Here is a 12,219-nt window from a genome sequence, read left to right on the forward strand (position 1 = left end):
CACTAGTAAAAGTATGAACCCTAGACCTAAGCATTGAGATACTGTTTTGCTCGTTTTTATCACATGCTACTTTGCCGCTTTTTATCTATTCAAATTATAAAAAGATATTTCTACTATCTATATCACACATCTATCACCATCTCTTCGCCGAACTAGTGCACATATACAACTAACATTTGTATTGGATGTGTTGTGAACACAAGAGACTCTTTGTATTTGATTGCAAGGTTGTTTGAGAGAGACCATCTTTATCCTACACCTCCCACAGATTGATAAATCCTAGGTAATTCACTCGAAGGAAATTTGCCATTGTCTTATAAAACTTTGCGCTTGGAGGCCCAACAAAGTGTACAGAAATAAAGTTGCGTGGTAGACATCACCTGCGTCCACTCTCTACTAACCGGCATAATCGGCCGGAGATACACCATCGAAGACCGCCGCATTACAATGCTTGCACGTTTCCCAGAGAACCAAGGTTGTGAAAGTGTTGTGGTCCTTCTGGCATTGCGGATCAAGAGAGACGGAGGAGCAACAATGCAAGAGCTGATCGTCAGGGCCGAAGGAATTTGTTGTTTGTATCATTACCTGAGTTGTGATACTTGTGTGTTCACATGGCACAAGAGGAATTCCAGTTGGCGCTTTTCATGAGCAGTAAGAAAGAACGAGAGTTTTTTTCCGTTGATCGAGTAAGTCCACATTGCAAATGTGTACATGAAAATGTTGTTTGTGTTGTACAATGAAAATACCTCTATTTTTTTCTTTGTTTTACAATGTAATTACTACGGAGTCATTCTCACTCTTGTTCTTGACATATTACTGGTACCTAAAGAACACACTGTAATGTAACATTTTATAGGAATCATTTGTTGTAGGCAAGGAGAATCACTGTACTTAAGAATCAACATTTTTTTCTTTTGTTGATCGGCCTATATGTGCGGGCAAATCAACACGACTGCCCACTATTCAGGGCTATTTCTTTTGACAACTTTAAAATAAGTTGTAGCCTCCTTAGGGCCTCTTTGTTTCATAGGATTGCAAAAACACAGGAATAGGAAAATCGTAGGATTGGAATGGCATGTTCATTGGATCCCTATAGGATTTGAGTTTATTTGATTGTGTCACGAGAAAAACAAAGGATTTTTTTCAAAAGATTTGAGTGGATGTTGGGATTCCTGTAAAATGTAGTACAAATGAATCCTTAAGAAAAAATCCTACAAGATTCAATCCTACGAATCAAACAACCAACGTAGAAAAAATTCCTAAGGATTCTAATTCTTTAAAGATCCTGTGAAAATCCTTTGAATCAAAGAGACCCTTAGCCTTTTTCTTTAAGCAGCCTTCATTATTCATTGAGGATTTTAGGTATGAGATAATTAATTTAGAAGTCTTAAAACTTTATCCAAATGATAAGTGCCATACGTATGACACGAAGCACTCCGGTCCTGATATTTTTTACAACTGAAGTTGCCATATGAAAAAAAACCAAACCTAAAAAATAAGCCGAAACTTGCCATCCGAAAAGAAAATTTTCATGCTTGACAAGTAAAGTTGCCATTCTCGTGCCACTAATTTTGCCTAAAAACACTCGGAGTTCTCATGTGTTAGTGCCACACGTGTGGCACTGATAGGGTTCAAAATTTAAAAATGGCTTAATTTCTAAGCTGGAAGAGAGGCATTTTTTTTAGCTCCGTCAAACCGAGGCTCCAAAACCGGGCTCAGTTGGAATGGCACAAACAAACAGAAAGCGAACCCCGACCGAGCTCGGCACAAAAAGCTGTGCCCGGGGCCACCGGTGAGTTTCACGGGAAGGGAAGGGAACGGGAAAATTTCCCGGAACGCGCCACTGCAAAATCCGGACCCCGCCCACGAAAACCTCAAAACCCCAAACAAACCCCGCAGCGCACCGTTCCCCACCGCCCGCCCCCCCTACTCGCGCTCTAGGGTTTTCCCTCGCCTCTACCCGTCCCCCGCCCCCTCCTCCCCGCAGAGGCGCGGCGCTCCGATGATGGCGTGGGCGGAGGACGAGGCCATCGGCCCCGACGTCGCCTCGGCGGGGCTGCACGTCTCGGAGCGGATCGGCCGCGACGCCGCCGCGCAGCCCGACCTGGAGGAGGCGCTCGAGGCCTCGCGCTACGCCTCCCACCCCTACTCCTCGCACCCCAAGGAGGTAACCCCCGCGCCACCGCCCGCGTAATGTGTTCTAGGGCCTGCACGCGCTCGAGCCGTTGATCTGTGACAGCGTATATTCCCCTTTTTGGTGTATCCGAGGCTTGCAGCGGAGCTACGCGTAGGTTAAGCAGCATTAGTTCTGGGGGATTCGCAGGCGTTTTTTTAGTCTTTTGCTCTCCCTGTTGGGCTGGAAGCCGTCGAAGTCTGAGGAGAACACGATGGGGTTGACATTGAACCTGTTTATTTGGAACTTGGTAGAAAATCGAGGTCAAATTTTGACATAGATGCAGCGGTATATCATTTTTCAAGTTTGGCTGCCTATGTGAAACTTCGCGGCAAATCCCGTGAAATTTCATGTAAATTCTGGGAAACAAACGAAAGTTATAACCGTGCACATTTGGCAATTTACACGGGAGACTAAATCAGGGGTGTTCTAGTGTTTTTGGGACCTCCCTGTTTTGGGGTTGTACACAAAACACAAGATGAAAACAGTGTAAGCTTTGCAACATCACCGACCACCGTGCGAAGCAGTGAGCTTCCTTCTTTACTAAGATTCATTCATGTGAGCAGGCCTAAGCATATAAGCGAAACCACAAAGGATGCATCTGAGCTCAAAGGAGAGCTTAATCATGTCTCTCTGCAAGCTCATTGGTGTTGTACAATGCTATTTAACAGTAGTAGACCATCTAACACTAGACCTCCATATTGTAAAATGCACTTGTGTTTCTAGGCGTGTATTAGTATTTACTAGAATGCATGCATATATTCACTTATAATTTATAATTACGCTTAGCTTCAGCTTAAACTCAATAATCTTTTGAGTCTGAGTTTGGGTTGATTTGGTGCTGAGCTCGTATCTTGTTGAGCTGAGCTTGTCTGCAACATTACCTGCAACTTCTCCTTGTTGCCCGTGAATTCTCCAACATCCTTTGCAGAACAGATTGATTAGAGTATATGCCAGCAAGACACAGTTTAATTTCCTTCGAATCTTTCAACCTCCAGTGGTTAAAGCAACCTCTGTTTTACATTTGAGAGTCTGCAGCACAGTACTACCAGCCCAATGGCATTCTTGTTCTTGCCATGCGGAGGTTATTTAAAATTTGCTTTTCCCACCCACTTTAAAACTCTTTTAGGCAACGAGCATCCTTCATTTCTGGTGACAGATTCTAAGTTCTACCCCCTCCATTCCATAATTCTTGTCGTGGTTTTAGTTCAAATTTGAAACAAAATTTTAGGATTTAGGTGCTATTGTTTTTTCTTGCTTGTTTCTGTGGGAAGTTTTTGCCTCAAACGCAGTTGATCCTCGAGTCTTGCTAATCAACAATTTTCATGATACTGGGTAACAATTGTTGATATTAGTGACGGAGATCTTCCCTTACTCCTTGACTGTAAAAGTTTACCGTTTCAATCACTTAAATACATTGGTTTAGTAAGGCCTAGTCTTTTCTACCTTCTGTGTGAGTTGTAAGTTATATTCTGAAGTTATTATGCATTTTGAACACAATTTTTTTATTTTATTCTTGTGAAGTTAATAACTATATAAGATACTTTTATGTTCTACTGCAGTGGCCTCCTCTAGTGGAAGTTGCAGAAACTCGGCAGCTTCCTCCTATGCTGATTGAGAGATATAATGCAGCTGCTGGTGAAGGAACAGCTCTTTGTGGAATATTTTCTGAAATACACCGGGCCTGGGCAACTGTTGACAATTCATTTTATGTCTGGCGCTTTGATAAGTGGTAATTCATTATTTTTGTTTGTTCATCCCCTTTGCTGACACACAACTTAAGCTAAAAAACACCAGTGCTACTTTATGACGTGACTCTTGTTACTTAGCATCTCAAAGTTTGTGCCATTGTTATGAATAATTTGCCAGGTGCAGCACAGTCCCTCTGTTTTCTTTTCTAGAGAATGCCTTAATACCACTCCTTTTGATATGCATGTGTGTTTGGTCGAAACTGAGTGTGATGAGTCTATGATGTGTTACCTTCTATTAAACCAAGCATCTATTATTGTCTATGAAGTTGTACCTTCTTTTATTGTACACCACATTTAGGCAACATCACTGTATAGTAGTTGTTGAAAATTATCTTCCTGTATTTCTGTGTAATTGCATAGATGGCAAAGATCAGGTCTGATTAGCAAAAGTAACTTCACCTTTATATAGTTAAATCCAGTGATTAGCACAAATGATCTCGCTTCTCAATTCTCATCAAAATTCAAATAGTAATCCCCCTCACTTGTGATAGGCCATGTTTGTCGCTAACCATCTAATAGATGGCATATTTTTTTCTATTTATCAGGGATGGCCAGTGTCAAGAGTATCATGCAGATGAGCAAGCAATTTGTGCTGTTGGACTTGCTAGAGCAAAGCCTGGGATTTTTGTCGAAGCAATCCAGTACATTTTAGTTTTAGCAACTCCTGTGGAGGTAAGAATGCTTGCGGGTTCTCCTGGGCAAAATTAGATTCAACCATTAAATTGAGAACTTGAAATAATTTGTTAACCTGGGAAAATGAAGTTTGGAAAAGAGAGTCAAATTTACTCTTCCCACTAACCTATTTTCTTGCAAATATCGAGGTAGAACAGAAATTTATATTTTACAAAATGATGGACACAACTCTTACATCTATTCTTCAGTTTTTTTTTTTGGGTTTGCATGTGACTATTTTGGCGTTCCACAATGCTTGACTAGTGGAGCACTGGATGCCACCCCTATCTGGCTAGTTGCATATAGCTATGTCATACCCTGTAGTTCTGCCAAGGTGATTAGATCACCACTCAGCATATTTAGGGATGTATGTGCAGTGAACTATGAAAAACATCAGCATGGAGCTTACCAACACAATACCAAACTAGCCATTATTTTCTCTCATTCCCATCAACATCTGTATAGGAACCTAACAATGCCCTTGTGTGGCTTGCTTGTTAGATAGAAATAATCTGTAAACAACAATGGTTATACCGGTACGAACGGTTAGTCGGTTACCAGCTGGACCATCTAGAATTGCTGAATTATTGATATGCTCAGAATCCAATTAGACGGATAATTTTTGTTTGCTTGATAGAAAGAACTCATTCAAACAATTATGTTCATTCTTTCATTTAAGCCTCGTGCAGTCACGTTACTGAGATCCCATTTTAACTAAGATTTATGGAAATAAAAGTTGCATATTCCTAACAGCTTCATGGCTGCTACTTTCTGTTAGGACAGAGAATGCTATAGGTAGAATATTAGAATACTAGAAGTGATTTAAAGCAATCAATTATAGTGAAGTATCATTTATTAGAGGATGATACACATCACAGAAACGTCTTCTGCTGAACTGAGGTTGATATAAATCCTCTGGTTACACAGCTGTTTTCCTTTTTCTGATTTTCCATTCATTGATTGACATTTACTGTTACGAACCTGCAAATCATGCAAGCTTTTACAAAAGTTACTATCTAGGATACTTATTTTCTAGTCAATAAATATACACTCACCTACATCTGTTGTGTCAGGTGATGCTTGTTGGAGTTTGCTGTTCTGCTAGTGCTGATGGAACAGATCCGTATGCTGAACTTTCATTGCAACCTTTACCTGAGTACATGATTTCTACTGATGGTGTCACAATGACATGCATCACATGTACAGATAAGGGTCAGATTTTCCTGTCAGGACGTGATGGGCATATATATGAATTGCAATACACAACTGGTTCAGGTTGGCGTAAACGCTGCCGTAAAGTTTGCCTTGCCACGGGTTTAGGCAGTCTTCTTTCCAGGTATCAGCTGTGAAATAATCTGACCCTTTTCTTTGCCTTTTACGTGTTTCTGGTCACCTGCTTATTCAGTTAACTTGATTTTCAGGTGGGTCCTGCCAAGTGCGTTTAATTTCTCAGCTGTTGATCCTATAGTGGACATGGTTATTGATGAGGAGAGGAACACTATCTATGCACGCACAGAAGGCATGAAATTGCAACTATTTGATTTAGGAGCTAGCGGTGATGGTCCCTTGAAAAAAATCACTGAAGAAAAGAACCTTGTTGATCCACGAGATGCACCTTATGGTGGTCGAAGGCCTAATGCATCAAGAGCTGCACGATCCCCGAAACCATCAATAGTATGCATCTCACCTTTGTCCACCATGGAATCGAAATGGCTCCATGCTGTTGCTGTTTTATCAGATGGCAAGAGATTATTCATTTCAACATCAGGTGGAAGCAGTTCTTCAGTTGGACTGAACTCTGGTTTGCAGAGGCCAAGCTGTTTAAAAATTGTTGCTACTAGGCCTTCCCCACCTCTAGGGGTTGGTGGGGGACTCACATTTGGTGCTGTTTCTGCTGCTGGCAGAGCTCAGCCGGAGGATCTGGCGTTAAAAGTGGAGTCTGCTTTCTATTCTGCCGGCGCTCTTATAATGTCAGATTCATCTGCTACAGCTATGTCCTCCCTTCTAGCTGTGCAGAAAGATTCTGCTGCCCAGTTATCACTGCCCAGTACCTTCGCAACAGCTTCTAGAAGCTCTAAGGCTCTCCGAGAAACAGTCTCCGCTTTGCCTGTTGAGGGTCGGATGCTTTGTGCTTCTGATGTCTTCCCACTTCCAGATGCTGCTTTCATCATGCAGTCTTTATACGCTGATGTGGAATGCCTTTCAGCATTCAGAAAACCTTCTGAGAAAGCATCTATAAAGCTGTGGGCCAAAGGCGATCTTCCTACCCAACATATCTTACCACGGAGAAGGATGGTAGTATTCAATACAATGGGTTTGATGGAATTAGTTTTTAACAGGCCTGTTGACATTCTGAGAAAGTTGTTTGATGGGAACACCTTGAGATCACAAATAGAAGAGTTCTTTAACCGCTTTGGTGCTGGAGAGGCTGCAGCAATGTGCTTAATGCTAGCTGCGAAGTTACTTTACACTGAAGATAGTCTGATAAGCAACGCGGTTTCTGAGAAGGCTGCTGAAGCATTTGAGGACCCTGGGCTTCTTGGAATGCCTCAACTTAATGGCACTACTGCTTTGTCTAACACTCGAACTCAGGCTGGAGGCTTTAGCATGGGACAAGTTGTTCAGGAAGCAGAACCTTTGTTTTCCGGTGCATATGAAGGGCTTTGCTTATGCTCATCCAGACTTCTGTATCCTGTGTGGGAGCTTCCAGTTATGGTGGTTCGGGGGCTGATAGGTTCCAATGACCACGGGGATGGCGTGGTCGTTTGTAGGCTTTCTACTGGTGCCATGAAAGTTCTTGAGAGTAAGATTCGTTCGTTGGAAACATTTTTGAGGTCCAGAAGAAACAAGAGAAGAGGACTTTATGGGTATGTTGCTGGCCTGGGAGATTCTGGTTCCATACTGTACAAAACAGGGCCTACCATTGGTGCCGGTATCCATAACAATGGAAAGAGCCCCTACCGCATTAGAGACATGGACTCTGCAGATCAATCTGCATCGAATAAGAAGCCACGGTCGCTTTATACATCAGCAGAACTAGCTGCTATGGAGGTAACATTTCTGTAATTTGTCAAGGAAGAGAAAATCTAAATTTGTTTGCTTAATACTTTACTTGTATAACAGGTGAGGGCAATCGAGTGCCTTAGGCGGTTGCTTCGAAGATCTGGTGAAGCACTTGTTCTACTACAACTTATTTGTCAGCATAATGTTGCTCGCTTGGTTCAGACACTAGGCAATGATTTGCGCAAAAAGTTAGTTCAGTTAACGTTTCATCAGTTAGTATGTTCTGAGGATGGTGACCAGCTTGCGATGCGGCTTATTTCTGCACTCATGGAGGTAGCACTCTTCTCCCTCTCTCTCTGCTCTGCCCAAACTACCAACAAAAAGGGAACAGCCTTGGTGATTCATCACTCATTGCATTTTAATCTGTACTTTTATTTGATTTTTGCAGTACTACATTGGCCCAGAGGGCAAAGGAACTGTTGAGGATATCAGCACTAAATTGAGGGAAGGCTGTCCTAGCTACTTCAATGAGTCAGACTACAAGTATTACTCCGCAGTTGAGAGTCTCGAGAAAGCATCTATGACAAACAACCAGGACGAGAGGGATATTCTTGCTAGGGAAGCCTTCAATCTCTTGACCAAAATTCCAGGCTCTGCTGATTTGAGTGCTATATGCAAGAGATTTGAGAACCTACGGTTAGTTCCTTACTGAATCATCTTGTATATGATAAAACAAATCTATAAATCCTGAACACTTTGATTTATTTGGTCTGCAAGCTGACATTCTCTGTGTTTTGTTGGATGGGAGTTCAGATTCTATGAGGCAGTAGTGCGGTTGCCACTACAGAAGGCTCAAGCACTTGATTCCAATGCTGATGTTATTAATGGGCAAATTGATGCAAGGCATCATGATACTATAACTGCACAGCGTGTACAGTGCTATGAAATAGTTATGAATGCTCTGCGCACACTCAAAGGTGCGGGACGAAGTGGGGCACCTGGTCCATTGACCGCCCTTGATCCAGCTTCTCGAAGCAAATGTATCAAACAGATTATTCAGCTAAGTGTCCAGTGGCCAGACACAGCTTTCCACGAGCATCTATACAGGACACTTATTGAGCTTGGTCTGGATAATGAACTTTTGGAGTACGGAGGCTCTGATTTGGTTGCTTTTCTTCAGAGTGCTGGTCGTAAGCATCAAGAAGAGGTGAATCTTAATAACAACCTGGTATTGTTAGAGATGTACTCCCTCCGTTCCCAAATATTTGTCTTTCTAGTCATTTCAAATGGACACAACATACGGATGCATGTAGACATATTTTAGAGCGTAGATTCACTTATTTTGCTCCGTATGTAGTCACTTGTTGAAATCTCTAAAAAGACAAATATTTGGGAACGGAGGGAGTATTTAGTATGTTAACTCAATTGAAAAATTTGTTAACGTGTTGAATCTGAAGGCCTTGTAGAAGAGTGTAGAAGAATATCTTGCATTTTATGTTGTATTTTGTTGCATTTTTGCTTGAGCTGGCTGCCTTATCGATCCTACAGGCTCCACCACTGCCTCAACTTACATCATCCGTGTCCATATTGTTCTCATCTTAATAAAATGGAAACTGAAATTATTAACATGAGTTCATTTAGTTTATATCCTGTTTAGTGTTAGCTAAAAGGTACACCATCTGCTAAAGTTTACGTGGAGCCTGCCCATCTCTTGTCTAATACCAGCCAGATTCAATCATACTATCATACAATTGTTCCTGCTACTTAGTTTTCTTTTTGCTCTGATAATCTAAAAGTGCCTTCTTCAACTTCTGGATATATGATTCCTTGCATTAGAAATGCTTGTATGTTTGCTAAATCTTTCCAAGTCATCATCATCTTAACTTGTACTGAGTTCAAGACTTTACTGTGTTATAAAAGAATATACATGTTGTGCTGTCCTGACCGTCTCTTTCTTCCACTTTTAAGGTTCGAGGGGCTCCTAGGTTGGATGATTTAGGCGCACCTATTTCTACCAGCCAAACGAAGTATCTTGAGCTCCTAGCAAGGTACTATGTTCTCAAGGGGGAGCATGTTGCTGCCGCCAGGATGTTATTGATATTGGCAGAAAGGCAGTGCTCCAATGCCGAAGAAGCTCCTGCTCTTGACCAGAGGTCTCCACATTTTGTTCTGCTTCTTTTCTTTACCTCCGTATGTCCATGTGTTGTATCTATTAACACCTAACTTTGGAATCCAGGTATCAATATCTGAGCAATGCTGTGCTACAGGCTAAAAGTGCAGGCATTGCTGCCGATTCGTCGAGAAATCCTATTGACAGTAGTACAGTGGATCTACTTGAAGGCAAACTTGCAGTGCTTCGGTTTCAAATGCAAATTAAACAAGCACTGGAGTCTATGGCTTCACGGCTTGAAACTATCCCAGGCAGTGGTGAATCACCCAGTGACCCCTTTCCTCGTGATAATATTCTAGCTGATGCAGAATCTGCCAAGGAGGCCAAGGACAAGGCGAAAGAGCTTTCACTGAATCTTAAGAGCATTACTCAACTATACAATGACTATGCTGTTCCATTTAATCTTTGGGAGGTACGATTTTCTGTGTTTCATGGAATTCAAGTTGGATCACAACATTGTTACATGATTTCAACTCTTGCCTTTATGGAGCTGAGGTCTTAGCAAATGGACTTCTCAAAACAACCTTTCATGTCCTGTTCGTTAGCATGCTCATGTGCATTCCACTTATTCACCTAAAATTTTGAACCCTAACCAGGATTGAAGTTGCATGAGATGTTTGTTGATGTGCACTGTAAGATCATGCTGGCTTATGTTTACTATGAACTACTCCCTCTGTTCCCTAATATAAGACCTTTTTAGCTATTTCAAAATATTGGCTACATACATACTGAAATGAGTGAACATACACACTAAAATGTGTTTAGATACGTACGAATCAAGAAAAAGCTAAAAGGTCTTATATTAGGGATTGAGGGAGTATGAAGTGTGCACTACTGGGAAATCTTGCTGCTAGTATCATTATGTTTCTTTTCTCAAAAATAAATCATGGTGCTCAATAAGTTTGCCTAGTTCCAAAACAAAAGAACCTCAAGGCAAACTGACGTTCTGGCTTTGGTGTTCTTGCCTTTCTGTTGTTGGGTCATGCATTTGTACTTAGGAGTGCCTTTTACTTCGTAAGGCTTACATCTGTTTTGGGTAATTACTCAAAAAGTTGACTGCTTAAAGCTTGTTGTTGTTGTTAGGTTTGCCTGGAAATGCTCAACTTTGCAAATTACTCTGGAGATGCTGATAGCAAAATTGTCCGGGAAATTTGGGCCAGACTCCTTGACCAAACACTGACAAGAGGTGGTTTAGCAGAAGCATGTTCTGTGGTGAAAAGAGTTGGCTCAAAACTAGATCCTGCAGATGGAGCTTGTTTACCTTTGGATATAATATGCCTTCATCTTGAGAAGGCTGCATTGGTATGTGTACATGGCATCTATATATGTATTTTTCATACTTAGCAGCAGTGCACTTCACAGGGAGACTTATATCATCAAATGCTCCTATCTACAGGATAGGTTAAGTTCAGGACAAGAATTAGTTGGTGATGAGGATGTTGCAAGAGCCCTTCTCGGAGCCTGTAAAGGTCTAGCCGAGCCTGTGCTTGCTGTGTATGATCAACTGTTATCGAATGGCGCAATCGTGCCCTCACTTAATCTGAAGCTGCGGCTTCTGAGATCAGTTCTCGCAATCCTTCGTGAATGGGGAATGTCGGTCATTGCCCATAAGCTAGGCACCACAACTGCTGGGGCTTCGTTCTTTTTGGATGGAACATTTTCGCTCAATCAAACAGGGTCTTTGCAGAAAGGTGTTCGAGATAAAATAATTAGTTTGGCAAATAGGTAAGCAACATAATCCCCGTGAGTCAAATCACCAATCCTTTTGTTCATACTTGCTATTTTAATGTTACCTCCTGCAAATCACATAAGCTCCGCAATTCTACATGCTCACATTGTGTTTGCATCTTCAGGTATATGACTGAGGTGAGGCGATTAAATCTCCCACAGAACCAAACAGATAATGTGTACCGAGGTTTCCGTGACCTAGAGGAGAAATTGTTATCACCTTACTAGCCATTCTTTATTTGTCCTCTCAACATTGTAAAGTGTGGGATGCGCATTTGTTGTTGTACCAAGTATGGGAATAAAGCCAAGACAATCTTGATTCAACTGGACATTGATCTCTCATACGCTGTTTATCCATGTAGTGGAATTTTGTGCAAGAACCCAGGAGGGGGCTCATCACGGATCAAATTGTTTGTACATCCTTTATACGTCAGCGTGGGTCTGTTGCCTCAATTTTGGAAACAGGGCAGGCAACCTCATTTCTTTGCGCGTCTCGAAGATATTGGATTGTTACTGCATTGTTTCCGTAGTGATGAGGTTGTACAGTTCTGTAGTTAAATGATTCTTCAAGCTAGTTGTTTCCGTAGTGTTGTTAGTTCCTAGTCGGAACATCAGTTTCTTCTATAGCTGAAATCTTGTTGGTCCTTTTGCAATGTTAGTTGTTTCCGTAGTGTTGTCAGTTGCTGCATACAGGTTAGTGTTTGCAGAGGCTACACGTGGAA

The 12,219-nt window shown here is 41.7% G+C and overlaps 1 protein-coding gene across 1 annotated transcript; it reads left to right on the forward strand.

Moving 5' to 3' along the window:
- The first annotated feature begins 1,908 nt into the window (after window positions 1–1,908).
- Window positions 1,909–12,079, forward strand: LOC119284982 (nuclear pore complex protein NUP155-like). The gene is made up of 13 exons (XM_037564171.1): window positions 1,909–2,167; window positions 3,736–3,905; window positions 4,470–4,596; window positions 5,670–5,932; window positions 6,018–7,647; window positions 7,720–7,932; window positions 8,048–8,295; window positions 8,413–8,806; window positions 9,568–9,752; window positions 9,836–10,181; window positions 10,853–11,071; window positions 11,166–11,494; window positions 11,623–12,079. The coding sequence occupies exons 1-13, from the start codon at window positions 2,003–2,005 to the stop codon at window positions 11,723–11,725; spliced, it is 4,392 nt and encodes a 1,463-aa protein (XP_037420068.1). The 5' UTR covers window positions 1,909–2,002; the 3' UTR covers window positions 11,726–12,079.
- The last annotated feature ends 140 nt before the right edge of the window (window positions 12,080–12,219 follow it).

This window comes from Triticum dicoccoides, chromosome 4A (assembly GCF_002162155.2).
Source record: "Triticum dicoccoides isolate Atlit2015 ecotype Zavitan chromosome 4A, WEW_v2.0, whole genome shotgun sequence".
NCBI classification, from domain to species: Eukaryota; Viridiplantae; Streptophyta; class Magnoliopsida; order Poales; family Poaceae; genus Triticum; species Triticum dicoccoides.